The 16,807-nt window shown below is 39.0% G+C and overlaps 1 protein-coding gene across 2 annotated transcripts in view; it reads right to left on the reverse strand.

The window, feature by feature from the left end:
- Window positions 1-12,901: 12,901 nt before the first annotated feature.
- Window positions 12,902-16,807, reverse strand: part of LOC116324451 (cadherin-18) — a 93,343-nt gene continuing 89,437 nt past the window's right edge. The window contains exon 12 of one of the 2 annotated variants that reach the window (XM_031745045.2): window positions 12,902-13,724. In XM_031745045.2, the coding sequence (XP_031600905.1) occupies window positions 13,219-13,724 (506 nt within the window). In that variant the 3' untranslated portion in view covers window positions 12,902-13,218. The remainder of the gene's footprint in view (window positions 13,725-16,807) is intronic. The other variant, XM_039617011.1, reaches the window with a different exon arrangement.

A 16,807-nucleotide genomic window follows, 5' to 3' on the forward strand; every position in this document is an offset into this window, starting at 1 on the left:
TGGCATATAAAACATCCAGCAACAGTGAAATGCACTGCGTGGAAGACAATTATGAATAAAGTGAATTCTATAAAACAGACATCTGTGCTCTACATCACAAAACCAAGTGTTAGAGCACCATAATAGGTGAAAAGAATCAGTGACAGTGTTCCAGCTTATTAACAACATAGCTCATGGCTGCACATTTGTATTATAAAGACCAAACAAAAATGTGAAGGCTGATTATTACCTCACTTTCACCTTCACATGGTGGTGCATTCGCGTTAACTTTAGCACTTACAAGTTATGTGCTGCTGCACTGCTAGTGTGTGAGCCAGGCATATTGTCATACTCTTTCTTTTCAAAGGAGTGACCATTTTTCACAGCTTTACTTTCTTTTTCCAGTTGCTTCTGTTAGTTTTCTCCCAAAAGGTTGATTCTGTTCATCTGGACGTTTTGGGACTTACTTACCTGGATGATTGAGCATGCATCAGCACTGTTAGTTTTCTGTTTTGAAACTGGCTTTTCTGTTTATTACTGTCTGTCTTGCTGTCTGCATGTGGATTTGCCTCCTTCTTTCGGCAGTTCTCTTTAGGGGTCATCACAGTGGACCATCTGCCTCCATCTCACCTTATTCTAGCATCCTCCTCTCTCCCACCAGCCTTCTGGATGTCTCCCTTCACTACATCCGTGTGTCTTCTCTGTGGTGTTCCTGTTTTCCTCCTGCCTGAAAGCTCCATATTCAAAACCCTTCATGCAGTATATTCACTATCCGTCTTTTGCACATGTCCAACCCATCTCAGCATCTCTAACTTTTTTTTCAAACTGCTTGACCTTAGCTGTCCTTCTGATACACTAATTTCTAATTGTGCCTGTCCTGGCCACTCCCAATAAAAATCTTAGCAATCTTGTCATCTTTCATTTATTTATTTATTTTTTTTGTTAGTGCCACCGTCTCCAAACCATACATCATATGAGATCTCACTGGCATTTTGTAAACATTCCCTTCATTCTTGTGGGTATCCTTTTATAAGAATCATCCCTGGCAATTATCTCCACTGACTGCATCTTGCCTGCAGTCTTCTACATGTCTCTTATGCACTGTGCGTTGACTTGGATGGTTGACCACAGGATTTTAAACTCATCTACCTTCATAAACTTTGTTCTCTATATGTTCACATTTCAGCCTGTGTCCTTCTCATTTGCACACATGTTAACTTAACTTACTCTTTTCTATATCTTCATTGTATAGCTAATTAATGTTATGCACCCGTAGTTGTCATATACTTGAAAATTGGCGATAGTGCACATAGTCCCCATTCACATGGATTTTTCTATGGCTGTAAAGACCCTATAGTAAAACATGTGAACAACATGAAATTCATCTGTTAATCCTTATTCTGATTTGAAATGTAATTTAGGAGTATGTGCTAATAAACCCCCCATATCCGTGTTTTTAATGTACAAACTGGTTATTTTCCTGCTTAATAAAGCATTGAGCTTGGCAACCAGTCTAATGTACGTACTTTCTTCTTACCATTAACATTTCTTTAGCACTGTTTTGTAATGGAAAGAAGGTTCCCCAGCTGAACCTGCCATTCAGCTACAGTTTTTCTGTGTGGAGTTGAATGTTTTCCATGTGCCTTGTGACTTTTTACCAGGCACTTTGGGTTCCACCCACCATCCCAAGGCGGGATACTTGAGATGTTATTTCAGTTGGAGAAATTGAAATAGCATCTCGAGCATGGCTCTCTGACTTTGTGTTAGCCCTGTGACACTGGTAGCTTGTCCGGGGTGTTTTCTCCTTCTCATCCATTGTCAGCAGGGATAGATTCCTGCCCTCCGATGACCCTGAATTGGACAAGACGTTATGAAAATGGAGAGGATTTTGCAGTCAAAGCTTATGATACTACAGTGACAAGATACTTGAAGGGATGAAGAAAGACTTGTTTCTGCACACGCTAAGTCTTTAATTAAATAAATTTAATTAAATAAATAAATAAATCAACACCAAATACACTACATACAATACACTACAATAAACTATGTAAGTAATATCACAAATTTTCTATTTGTGTATCTTTTTCATATTTTGACTCTTCTCATGTTCCAAAATTTTGCCAAGTAGGCTCATAGACTTGAATGAATTTTAAGGAATTTGTGAATGCTGGCATGTGTAGTAATTGTGGGTATCACAGATGTTAAAACAGTATGTTGAATTAAGCCTGTGAACTCTGATGAGACCCGAACTCACTCATACGGTGCTGACAGCACACAGGCTTACATTAATCCCACAAGAGACCAAAATTACCAAGTTAAAAACACCTAATTTTAATTTGATGCAGGAAAGTGTGATTCTCCCTACTGAGCTCAAGGAATACATTAGTCATGCCATGTGTGCAGTACATGTGGCTTATTTAACACTTAATCATTTAGACTGGTGTGATTTCCAACTGTCAGAGTGGTGGGGGGGAGACCAGAGAACCTTGATGAATTGTTAATGCTTGTAATACAACTGCAGTAATCACTTGTTTTGTTTATGGGGCTGTTGACAGTTGGGAAGGTATCAGGAGCTGTTCACAGCAAGGAAGGTATCACTTCTCTATTATTAGTGAAGGGCTGTACAAATTGCTTGCAGCTGTCTTAACTCACATAGTAGCAGTCTTCAAATCTAACACATGTTCTCAGAAGATGAAAAACTTTGTGCGTGACTCACTATTTGTTCCTCAGTTATAGATTCTTACTGGATATCTAATTCCTTACTTTAACATTATGTAAGTTTTGTGTCAAGATAACTACAATGTAGACTGGAAGTGTAAATTTATCCAAACACAAACAAATCAACAACCAAATGCAACTTTAAAAGAAGAGTAGAAGTAAAAAAGAGGGAGCAGAAGTTTCCAAACTTGTTCAAAGTTAAAACATCACTTTTTTATGTAAATGATTTCACATAAGCTGTCCAACGAAAACTTTCCTGTTTCAGTTAGAAAGCTTATGTGGGAAAAGAGCCACATCAGGGACTAATTAGTGCATGGAACCCTGACGTTGGAGCAAAGATTTGATATGAGGATGTTTTGCCTAAACTTACACAGCATTGGTTTGTCACTCCAAAGAGATCCAATGCATCATTCTGGAGTGGTTCATTATCCCCTATTTGTTAACTTAATATATGCCTTCTCCATTTACAGTAACTATAAACTTACAATACAAACACAATGTGAAGGCCCAATCCCAGAAGCCCATCTGAAAACCCATTTTTTCTAAACAGCCTATGACAAGTAAACTTTTTTAACGTTAAGATAAGCCAGTGGAGACAAGACAGGGAACTTGAGAGAGAGAGCAAGGAAAAGACACAGGTTTGAGCACTTTGAACCTGACAGTATAACACATTATTTGCTCTCATTTCTTTAGTTTTATGTATGAAAAAGTTTAACTGAAATAAAATTGTATTTTTGCACAAAAAACAGCAATTTCCAAAATCTTAGCATATTTAACATGGCATTATGTGCAATAATTCCTTGAAAACTTGGAAACTGGTTATCAAAAGTGGAGGACAAAAGACAAAATGGCAATACTAAGAAAAATATCTACAATAGGTAAACAGTATTTGAAGGTCATGTCCATAAGAAACAGGAAAAAGAAAATCAACAAAGATTTGACATAGAGCTGATCCATCCATTGATCACTGAGGCCTCATCAGAAAATGTGTACATGGGAGGGAAACTGTCAAGAAGACATTCTTAATCGAGGGAAACAGGTAGAAAAGGCTGAAGTATGCCAAATTAGACAAGAAGTGGACTGAAAAGCAGTGGAAAAAGTTGTTATAGAGTGATAAATCCAAACTTGATTTTTCTGTTTGCTGTATGTAGAGGCGATTAGGAGAGAAGTACAATACTGAATGTCTACAGCCATCTGTAAAACCTGTTGGAAATGGAGGTGAAGACTACTTAAAGAAAGTGTGAGCTTGCCTAATACAGTTCATGTTGTGCTGAAAAATAAATGTGGTCATACCAAATATTGACTTCCAAGCTTAATAAAATTATACAAACGCTTTGATGTTTATTTTTTCCCCCTAAATACTGTATTTCAGTATATTTTGTTTCAGTATTTCTTTTCACTAAAACTATTTCCAAACTAAATGTGGAAATTTGGAAAAAAAAAAAACGAAAAATAAATAAGAGGTGGCTCAAAACTTTTTTAGAGTACTTAAATTTTTACAGTGAAAAAATAAACACTGTCTGATCAAATTTGTATTATAACCTGTAACCTGTTGCATTTTTTCTTAAACCTAAATAATATTAATTAGCCTCTGAGTGCTAATATAATAGTATTTAAAACTATACTAATCAGAACTAAACTAACAAAAATTTTTAAAAAATAATTAAATAAATAACATTATTTTTACATGTAACATTATTTTTTTTAACTAATTAATCTTACTGTGCAGTTCTGACTACTGATTGAGTTCCACCTTAACACAAGCAGTTTGCAACCACGGTTTGCTCAATGTGCATTAAAAAGATTAATTTTTCTCTTGTTCATGAAGAGGTTTCAATTTCATGATGTAGCTTTATATTAGTCACACAGTAGTGAAGGAAGTCAGCAGCAGCCTGTCCCCATTCCTCTCCTACACAACTTTTCAAGGCTATCTAGGTCAGCTGTCTCCATGATGGTGCTGTTCTAAGCCATGAGTTTAGGTCCTTCATTGTTTATTCTATCATGTCACTGGAAATTATCTATTACTGCAGAAGTGAAGTATTAGGGAGACAACGCTAATCAAAAAAAAAAAAATCCAGCTCTATTTCCTGAAAACAGTAAAAGCTACATAAATCAGTTATATAATTGTGTTTTCTAAAAAGACTCATTTTTAAAGACTGAACTCAGAGGCACACAGTTTTCCCATTATAACCTCTCTACAGTTATAAACATCAGTGGGAGAAGTGACACTGACAAGTCACTTTGCATCTTATAAGATGATATTCCAACTTCTACAAAGTACTTTTTAAACAGCAAACAAACCTCTGCAGCACAGACTTTTGGGTAAAACAACTTTAATGATCATGAGCTTGAATTTGAAAGGATTTTTGCTCTCTTTGATCTTTTATTTCCAGTTCACCTTCACATACTCCAGAGTCATGAACATTTATAATATGCAAAGTATTCCTCCATTAAACCATAATCAACGTGAAAGCTTCATACCTGCTTAGAACCTTCTGACCTCAAATGTTATGAAAAGCAGCACTAGTTGGGTCTACTGGTCCTCCGTAGAAAAAAATTGCACCTTAAAGTGCAATTAAAGCTGTTTTAGTATGTAATGTGCACTGTAAACAAACTCTACTGTAAGATGCATGGTTCCACCCCCAAAACATATGAAGGTGTTATGGGTGAAGGAGGCAGTAAAACACCATAACATTTGCAAAAGGACTAGTATTTTCTTAGATAATCCATTCTGCTTCTTTCGACAAAAGATAAAAACCTGGGGAGCTTTTTCCCCAACAAATATCCTCATATGGCTGAGATATTACCCCTGCCTTATCGCAGAAACATATGGGCAGTGCTTTGATAGATTGTGGCTCTATAAGAAATCTTTATTCAGGGAGTGACGGTTTAATCCATGTAAACCTCTGTCTGTGTCTAACACTTATCTTACCATTCACTTTTTACAAAAGCCCAATTTGGCACTCTTCTGGAAACTTTACACCACTTTTTAATTAGTTGCCATTTGATTTCATTTTTCAGCTAGAACTTGTTCTGTAAGTGTCATGTATGCTTAATTTCCTAACAAGTAACTAATTGCCTCGAGATTAGTTTTTCCAGTCATGGATGAAAAAATCTCTTTCCCTTAAAAAGCTTCACTCTCCACAAGATTTATCTTTTGCACAAATTGCATGCCTATGGATGTGATAAGAACATGCTGTGCACAATAGAATGATATTACATCAACTTGGGAAATTATGTTCATTTCATGTCATTAGGCTCACGAGGAGAGGCCGCAGTGTAGCATAAAGATCACACTATCCATTAGAGGTCAAACTCAGTGCCTTCAAATCAAATAGGATTCTTAATTACATATAGTAAAATTGGCTAATTGTGCAGCTAAATCATTTAGAGAAAGTAAAATGATTTCCTCCTCTGAGGCTGTTTATTGACTTCGACATCATCAACTATAGGAAAGTTTAAACTTGATTAACCAAAATCAGTTGCAGGACACTTAATGGATGGATTGGTCAAAAGAGATTTTCTTCATTGGATGGAGAAGATTGAGAGAGACATCACAAGCACAAGTAGAAGTTTCACCTCTCATCTTAGAGCCTTTTTGTCAGATGGGACCTCTCGTATGAGAGGTGAAACATCTCCAAGAACCTAAAATCAAGTCCAGTTTCCTTTAACTCAAGTGCTTAATACTACAGTGACCTGGATAACTCTGAACCTACGCAGGGAGCCTCCAGCTTCTTCACAGTGGACCTTAAATTGCCCTCAATCCACCCCCCCAGATAAAGTGCTACAGATGTCAATTTAAGAAACACTGGACGGCTGCGTGAAAGTGGTAACATTCAGTGACACTAACGCAAAGACTTTGTAAAAGTTGTATATCATAGTTACTTATCAAGTGATAATTTGATTAGGCAGTAATAGATGAAGTGTACATAGTCCAAACATCCCACAGTCTATATTCCAGGTTCATGTTGATTGCTTATAAAACTGAATGCTCATTAGCCAGAGAATGTTTTTGACTGACAAAGAAAACGCATGCTTAATTGGTGATGGAAAAATTGTTTCTCAACTAATCATTTTTGGTACATAAATGAACATTGCAAAGGTTTGGCACAGAAATTGAATCAAAATACGTTTTGGCTGAAAGAGGAAAATGTGGTAAAGTACATTTTACCCTACCTGCTTTGTAAATGCATACAGCTTTCAGTCTTCAACCAGCAGACAATTCAACCATTTAGGTTGAGGCCAACATCCTCCAGAGCATGACTCCATGTTTTCAGTACTTTTGTAACACGGGCGGACTTTTTACGCTAAAAAGAAAGATTCTTTAAAATACAAGGGGGAGCAGGAGAGTCGGATACCACGGGCACAGAGATGAAGCAGGTCTCATCAGAAACAGTTTATTACTAGGCCAGGGAGCACAAATAAAAACACCCTTAAAATGTATGAAATAAAATGTTATCTACTAAAACTAAATAAAACAATTCTAAAACTTGTAAAACTACTACATTCATTAAAAGCCCCCTGCTATAATTATGCCACATGTTCATTATGGGTCCATCAGCAGGCCGGGAATTCCTTCTTTAGAGCTGAGTCCACGCCAGCCTCGTCTTCGGCAGACAAGAAAGAGCCTCCCATCTTCTTGTCCTTCCGCTGGCCCATCTCTTCCCATCCCGGCTTGCGTTCTGCACCCGAATCCATTATGCAACCACCACCACAGCTCCCCTTGCGTCGGTGTCCTGTAACATAACAAATAGGGGCCAGAACAATGGTCCCAGAAGCGGCCCGGCTCATGGCCATGGCGACCCTCTCCCAATCCAGCAAACAGTAGAGACCCTACTCACAAATGCAGGCAGAGGTAAACCTCTGCCCTGCTGCCAGTCACACGCGTTGTCTCCTACTGTTGCCGTTCCATGAGGTCAGGACTGGGTCGCCGGGTCGCCGGGTCGCTGTGTCACGCTGGCCATCTAGCATTAACCTTCCAGTCTGGGGCCTCTCTCCCTTCAGCGCTCAGCTAGCCTGCTTTTAAAAGGTCTTTACACAGCTGATAGGCCACCTCTGGACACACCCATGCCTCAGCAGGTGGTCCCTATCAGCTAATTTGTCCCATGTGCAGCCAGTCCACAGTGGATAAAAACCATGTCACATAAAACACTAAAAACCATGCAATAGAAATAGAATAAAACCATGCAAATAAAATGACACTCATAAATAAACACTAAAAATCAAAATAAAACAATATACAAGATAAATACACATTTCCACTGTGTGACATCCCCCCATATTTTAACTGTAACAGTCCCTGTCACAACATTCAGGTGTTCTGTCCAGGAGGGTGGCTGGACAACATTTGACCTTGCTGGCTACTGTGTCTCTGGTAGTCCCTTCTGTACACGTAACACATGAAACATCAGCAATAATCTGCTACCAACGAGTTCCTTTGAATGCATCCTAGAAAAGTTACAGCACAGGTGAGTTATACAGTCCAATTGCCACATCCAGGTAACCTGCTTTTCTTCAATTTCGTGACCACATAGCATAGCTAATGTATGGGATTACCAGACCATTGGTTCCTCTCAGCTGGGCACTGCTGGGATCCTTCCAGGCATAGCCTGGTCTTCGTGCTTCTCCTGCACTACTGCATAGCAGCAACCCATGATCCCACAGCCAGCAACTCTTGAAGCTCAACTCCTGATATCCCTGTGGTTGAACACTACTCATGAATCCTCACGTGGCAATAAAAAGTCTTTTCTGTACAGCCCTTCCTTACAACCCTCAGCGAGGGTAGCTGATTTAAACACTTGGTTTTGCATTCCATCATCTATATCTGTAGCCCAGGTACTGAACACTGCTCCCAAACCTGTATCCTGTCGACAAACGCCAAATGTAACACGGGCGGACTTTTTACGCTAAAAAGAAAGATTCTTTAAAATACAAGGGGGAGCAGGAGAGTCGGATACCACGGGCACAGAGATGAAGCAGGTCTCATCAGAAACAGTTTATTACTAGGCCAGGGAGCACAAATAAAAACACCCTTAAAATGTATGAAATAAAATGTTATCTACTAAAACTAAATAAAACAATTCTAAAACTCGTAAAACTACTACATTCATTAAAAGCCCCCTGCTATAATTATGCCACATGTTCATTATGGGTCCATCAGCAGGCCGGGAATTCCTTCTTTAGAGCTGAGTCCACGCCAGCCTCGTCTTCGGCAGACAAGAAAGAGCCTCCCATCTTCTTGTCCTTCCGCTGGCCCATCTCTTCCCATCCCGGCTTGCGTTCTGCACCCGAATCCATTATGCGACCACCACCACAGCTCCCCTTGCGTCGGTGTCCTGTAACATAACAAATAGGGGCCAGAACAATGGTCCCAGAAGCGGCCCGGCTCATGGCCATGGAGACCCTCTCCCAATCCAGCTGCACCCAGTAAACAGTAGAGACCCTACTCACAAATGCAGGCAGAGGTAACCCTCTGCCCTGCTGCCAGTCACACGCGTTGTCTCCTACTGTTGCCGTTCCATGAGGTCAGGACTGGGTCGCTGTGTCACGCTGGCCATCTAGCACTAACCTTCCAGTCTGGGGCCTCTCTCCCTTCAGCGCTCAGCTAGCCTGCTTTTAAAAGGTCTTTACACAGCTGATAGGCCACCTCTGGACACACCCATCCCTCAGCAGGTGGTCCCTATCAGCTAATTTGTCCCATGTGCAGCCAGTCCACAGTGGATAAAAACCATGTCACATAAAACACTAAAAACCATGCAATAGAAATAGAATAAAACCATGCAAATAAAATGACACTCATAAATAAACACTAAAAATCAAAATAAAACAATATACAAGATAAATACACATTTCCACTGTGTGACACTTTAAATTTTCACTTGTTTACTCATACAACCCTATTGCTTGAGGAAAGACATTTAGATGATTTAGAAGCCTATGAGTCGTCAGAAATTTGCAGATTTGTATGATATGGTTCCCTTGGCAGGCGTACCAGTAAAGAATGATTTTATGAAGGATGGGGAGACATGTAAAGGATTATGGCACTTAAGATTTGACTAATTGTTGCTGTTTTTCCCTGATAGTCAAATAATGTTGGTTCAAAACACCTCAAATAGAACCTAACGCAAAAGTAGCCACTGGATGTCAGTTTCAGGAAGTTCTCTGCTTGGCTCTCAGTGAATGATGTGACCCTTGCTTGGGGGCCAGCCTCAGGCTCCTCAAAGATGCTAGAAAAATTTCTGTGCCTGTCTCTCTGTTTCAATCAAATTGTGAAAAATGACAAAAGCAAGTCAAGTCTGTTCTGTTAGCAGAGGGAAATGTTAAGCAAGGAAACATGGAGGCAGAAAGAGTGAGGCAGAGGATTTTTATAGTCATGAGTGGGGGGGTCTGAAATATTCATTATATTCCCTTTGTCTGTGTTGAGAGCATCGTCAGCATTTCTGAGGCAACCAACATTGAACAAGAGCACGACAGAAAAAAGTAGTTAGGGCTGGGTAGTGCTATAACATTTCTACAGGTTCGGATATGTGTTTAATAGGTTTTGCTTCCTGTAATAACCTAAATGAAAGCACATTGTGCTTTTTATCAAAGACCTGTGTAAAAGTTATGTTAATTTCTATATGAAGGTATTTGACAAAACTGGCAAAATCCAGAAACCACAGCAAAACAGTGTGGACTGTTTTGGGGACTGAATATGCCCCTGGATATTTTATCCCTGTGTGAGCCCGACAAAGGTGCACCTGTAATACACTAATTGCTCTCTCTACCTTGCTTGCAGGAGAAAATCAAGCAGTGAGAGCAAGAATTGGCCAGTTATAATATATGAATGTGAAAAGCTAGACAGATCAAAAATAGACTCCATCACCTTTTCGAGTTTGAGTTGTGTTTTCAGAAATGTCCAGTCTGTAGTAAACAGCTTCTGAAGAAAGGCTCTACAACACCCATTAAAATTGAAAAGTTGACTATGAAGTGACTCCAGTGGATATTGAAGATATCGAGGTTGCATCTTTTTTGCCTGTGTTCTCTTTCTAAAAAAAAAAAAAAAATCTTGAAAAGGAAAAATATTAATGGAAACACTTTCCCCCCCACATTTTGCCATGTTATGGCCCAAACTATTTAAATTAATTTTTCACCTCATAATTCTACCCATAATGCACCATAATGACAAAGTGAAAACAGTTTACTTGAAATTATTGCAAATTTAGTAAAAATCAAAAACTTACACAAGCATGCACAGCCTTTGCTCAATACTTTGTTGAAGCACTTTGGGCAGCAATTACAGCCTTTAGTCTTTTTGAGTAAGATGCTACAAGCTTGGTGCACCTATTTTGGGGCAATTTCTTTCATTCTTCTTTGCAGATCCTCTCAAACTCTTCCAGTTTGGATGGGGAGCATCGGTTCACAGTCATTCTCCAATATGTCCAGAGATGTTCAGTTGGGTTCAAGTCTGGGCTCGAGCTGGGTCACTCAGAGACATTCACAGAGTGCTCACAAAGCCACTTCTTTGTTATCTTGGCTCTGTGCTTAGGGTTGTTGTCCTATTGGAAGATAATCCTTCCAAGGTCCAGAGTGCTTTGGAGCAGGTTATCGTCAAGGATGTCTCTGTACATTGCTGCATTCATCTTTCCATCGACCCTGACTAGTCTCACAGGTCTTGCTGCTGAAAAACATCCCCACTGCCATGCTTCACTGTACGGATGTATTAGCCAGATGATGAGTGGTGCCTGGTTTTCTCCAGATATAACACTTGGCATTCAGACCAAAGAGTTCAATCTTTGTTTGATCAGACCCGAGAATTTAGGTGAGCGGTCATGTAGTGGCTTCCATCTGGCCACTTTGCCATACAGACTTGATTGGTGGAGGGCTGCAGAAATATTTGTCCTTCTGGAAGGTTCTCCCCTCTCCAAAGAGTAACACTGGAAATTGTAGAAACATCTGACAGACGAACGCAAGTGAGCTCGACTTTCATGGAAAAGGCTGTGAATATCTGTGTATTTTTATTTTATTTTAGTTTTAATTATCTTTGTAATTATGGTGCATTATGTGTAGAATTTTATGGTGAAAAATGAATTTCATCCATTTTGGAATAAGGCTGTAACATGACAAAATGTGGAACAAGTAAAGCACTGTGAATAATTTCAGACGCACTGTACATTCATTGTTTGCAAATATATATACCTCAGCCCTCTGCACCCTTTTATGGCTGCATGTGCTGTTTCCCTATAACTGCCGTGGATGGCCAGCAATTTTCTACTAGCAACTATGAAAACATTTTTGAAGACCTTACATTTGAATTTATTTGAATAACACCAACACAGAAAAAAATAGATATGCCAATGAAATATTCTGTAATGTTTAACATTTGTACCCGAGATACTTTAAATCTTCTGGTCAGTGTTTCACCTCGGATGTGAAGCGTCGACATCTGTTTGCTCTGGATGAGGCTGTTAAACTTTGTGAAAGGAGTCCAATACAGGTCGACGAGTCAGTGCAGTTCACTTTTAACCAATATGAATGATAATGAGATGATTTGCTGAGAATATCCTTAATGTTTCTGTTGGTAAGCGATGCTGTGTCAGTGTTAGTGAACCTTCTAACATTGTCAGACTCAGGGAATTAGCAAAGAAACTCTTACAAAGTGAGAATATAATCAATCTGGTTATTACAGGAAAGTGTGTTTTTTAGGATATTTGAGCCTAACATGGCATAAAGGTTTATCATCTGTTGTTGTTTAGCCAGCAGGTTGTTAGCTGTCCAGAGCAAGAAGGGTCATAAGCATGTTTAAGCACGCTGATCTCCGACTTCAGTTCAGGAAATGAGGCTACAGGTACGGAGGAAGAAGATGGTGTTTAGAGTTTTCACCCGATTTCCCATTTCTTTCTTTCTTTGTGAATTCTCACGAATCTCAAACATTATTGGGGTATAGTTGGTTAACTGGATAAGTAAGTACTTTCCCTTTTCTCATTTAACAAGTGAGAAAGGTAAAACACTCATTGAAGTCAGCCTAACAACCACATAAAATAAACAAAACACATTGTAAGCTCATTTTGCTGGAGGTGGCATTGTTGCGCATATGGCTGCCTCAGCACCATCCTCTGTGTGTTGAATCATGAATAGCTTTGGTAATGCCTCCCACCATGATAATTCCATGCTGTGCTGTATATCCATGCTTGGAGGAAGAAGACAAATGTACAAATTTTCACATATCCACTTATATGGATTTCAGGACTTTATTGAGCATTAAAAAATATACACCAAGGAAAATATCATTTTCCTTTTCCCATATTTATGTTCTTCCTTTTCAAAATCTGATTTAATGCTTCCAGATGAACGACCCATGATCCAAAGGGACAAAATGAAAAACAAAATAAATAAAAATAGAGCAGTCCTTTTTAGTTCAACAGTATAAGTTGGAAACCACTGAAACAGTTTGAAAGCATATCTGTTTGTTGATATCCTTCACTGAAAATCTGAAAAAACGGATTTCAAACAGATTTGGTTGAACAAGACTGAAATCACAGACTAGGTCGTCACATCTGACTCTGGATCTCCGTAAAGTTCTGCTAGTTTCTGGAACTGGGGTCCCCAGTCATCCAGATAGTTAAAATCCTGCTCCGAATGTGTGCCGGGTGAGTCTAAAGGACTGACGGATCCTGTAGGTGAGCCCTGACCCTCGTAAGCGTAGGTCTGAAGTGAATCGTACGGCGGCACGCTAGTGTCCATGTCGGCCTCCACTAGTTTCTGCTTGATGAATTCATGCACATCCACCTCATCCAGCTCCACAGACGGGCTGCGATGGATGCGGGGCGGGCCGCAATGTTTCCTCCCCTCTGGGCGAATGTCCCGTCGGAACTTGAGCTCCTCTGCGGCAGCCGGGTTACGAAGAGCGATGATGTCGAAAGCCTCCGTGTCCTCCTCGCCACCGCCCTCATCATCATAGGTGACCACATTCTCTCTAATGTCTTCTTCAGAGATGATAAGGGGCTCTTTCTTGCTCCGCCTTAGAGTAATAAACAGGACTACAATTGCTGCAACACAGAAAAAAGATTTTTTGCAGTGTTAATGCTAATCATGGTGAGGACAGTTAAAAGATGCTAATGTGCTATGTGCTAATATTAGCCCAGTTAAATGTGTTTGTTTCTTAAAAAAAAAATCACTGCACCAAAGCTGTTTTTTGCGCATATACAGTCTATAATTTCCACCAGGATGCTTAAAATAACACAGGGCTAAAAAGCTACATGCCAGTAAGCGGCATTAGAAATCATTAGCAATGAATCCCTGATTATTATTTGAATGCTAACGATTGACACGGTGGCGATGTGCACATCAGAGTCATTGCTGGAGCCAATTCAACCTCATATTCAATCAAAATCTCCAACATTTCAAATACTTTTCTCATGCAATGACCTCTAAGTTTTATGTGAATAGAAAGAATGTGCCTGCTCATCCACATTAAAGAAAATACGGCCTGATGTTGCCAAATGTCTGTACTGACAAGTAGCTTACAGTGTAAAATATATTTTCCAACTCTTAATGAAGTCATGAAGTCAAGTAATACTTGATAACGTGCTAGAGTTTGAAACTTGTTACTGCAGCTAATGAGAGTTATGCTTCTTTGGGTTAATGATGACCTCTTACCAATATGTTAACGTGAACATCTATTTAATAAAATGGCTTCAGTGAGGGAAGAAAATTTTTACAGCAGTGCAATATCTAAAAGGAGTTCATTAAGTTACATTAGCACAGACAAGTGAGATATATCAGTATTACTGCAGAGCCGACTGGGCTTCACACTGACGCTGCACTGAAAGCTACTAGGAGAAAAAAATCCCATAACGGTTCACACCAAGATTTTTTTTAAATAGTGCATTTTGGCATTGCACATCTAACTATTATATTCTATATTCACCTAAAAGCAACACACTATTGTGTTAGATCGGCCTGTAATGATGAGGCACCTAACACATACATGGTGAGAGATAGGAAGGTGATGTGTTGGATAAAGAGTAACAGGATTCAGCTTTCATAACCTCAGGGATGCACCGATGCATTTACCTGATCTAATGTATTTATTCAAGCAAAACATTTTTTGTATACATATTGCAGTGGACTTGGCATGCTGTAAATGACTATAAAGCAGTTCTGTTGTCAGTGCACCTCAAAACATCCTCTCTTCAAACTTGAGTTAGTCAAGCACTGGAGACTTCATTCCAGTAGTTCAATTTTGTAGGTAAGAGAATAAAAGTAAAACCAAAGTGCAGAGTTTCAGAAGAAATAAAAAATCTATACATTACACAAAACACCCTTTTATTTTTGTAACTTTGTAACACTGCTTGGCTTCTGATTAGATTAGATCTATGGATCTGAATTAAACTAGCCTCCTTAAGTTAAGCATGAGAACTCAAATAGTGAAATGTATAAAGAGACATTTTTTCATGTCTTTAATATTTGAGTTTTTTTAATGGCAAGATAACAACTTTGGTGCAGTGAGACACAAAAAAACTGTCCCACTATACCCTCATACACCTGATGAATAAAGTAATTACACTCAAATTCATTAAAAATTTCACCACTGAATGTTTTTTCCATGCTTGTGTTTTAATATTGTTTTTTTTAAAAAAAGGGTGATTAATCGGTAATAACGCCCCTCCACCTCCCCAAACTTTATTCCACCTGGTGCTTTGCCCAAGTGGGGTTATAGAGGGTGAAAAATGCAATTTGTCTGGGACAGTGCTTATCACTCAGCTTGTTTAAAGCAACCAATTACACAAAGCCACCATGTGACTGTGTGAGGCAACTTGGGTAAATCACTGAGCAGAAAAAGGAAACAATTTATTTTTTGATTATTTATTTAACTTTGTCATGCACGTGTTGTAGCTGATACAGTTAAAATTGTTTTGCACCACCTCTCTCTTGTGCTATCTGCAGTTTAACGCCTCACTGTGATTTAGAGGTAAACAACCTTAGCATACAGTAAAAATGTTACTGAGGCTCTGAGAAAATGCACCTTTATTACTTACTGGCATTTCATACACCAGACAGCACTTTCCACAGTTCATGATCTACTTGCATTTAAAGTATATTCCTGTCCACTGCACAAACTATATTGGAATACACTTTCTCCATTAAAGCTTCATAATGGGCTATTCAGGTCATTCCATGTGGCTAGCCTCTACCAGCTATAGGGTATATATGTTGCTCACTATAACACTCATGGCACTGGAAGCACTATTTGAGTCTACAGATTTGTGTCTATTACAGTAGAGGCTGTTGCACAAGTCACAATTATTATGTGAGTATAGGAGATTACACAACAAGACTGTGTTGTATTATAAAATTAGGTTTCTACAGTACTGTGCGAAAGTCTTTAGCCGCTGCTCATTTCTTAATATTTTGCTAGGAAAATGGGAACTAGGTAGAGCAACATGGAAATACAGCATATAAGGCAAAAACAAGATTTGTACAATTCTAACAAGCTTGAAAGTCAATATTTGGTATGAACGCCTTTATTCTTCAACATGGCTTGAACTCTCTTAGACAAGCCTACTTGAAATTTCTATAACTAGTCCTTGGAAATAGTTCTCCAGGCTTCCTGAAGCACATTCCAAAGCTCTTTTTACTCTGTTCTCTGTCAAGATGATCCCAGAATGGTTCGCTAATTTTGAGGTCCAGACTCTGGGGAGGTAAATCCATGACTTCTGCACAGCAGCCTTTCTGTTATCCACCAGTTAGTTAACCAGTTTCTTTAACTTTTTAATGACATGCTGGACAACATGCCAAGACACTCTGAACCTTTGGCTAATTGGCCTTTGGAAATCACGTTGTTGTGAAATACTACATTATGCCTGTTAAACTGTTATCTCTGGACTTTTTCATAGATTCAACTAAAGAACAAATAGTTTTGGGTTTCTTTTTTCTTTTTTGCGTGATCCCTCCTAAAATGATCAGGTACAAGGACTGGACTGAAAATGAGTGAAATAGTAGCAGTCACAGAAAAACTTTCAGAAAGCCTACTGCTCAAGACTAATGGACCACGTGTCTGGCTCCTTGGAAGCAAGACTAAAGAAATGAGTAGCTTAGAACTTTTGCCCTGTGTGATATAATAAGTAAG

The sequence above is a fragment of the Oreochromis aureus genome, linkage group 9 (assembly GCF_013358895.1).
Source record: "Oreochromis aureus strain Israel breed Guangdong linkage group 9, ZZ_aureus, whole genome shotgun sequence".
In the NCBI taxonomy this organism is placed as follows: domain Eukaryota; kingdom Metazoa; phylum Chordata; class Actinopteri; order Cichliformes; family Cichlidae; genus Oreochromis; species Oreochromis aureus.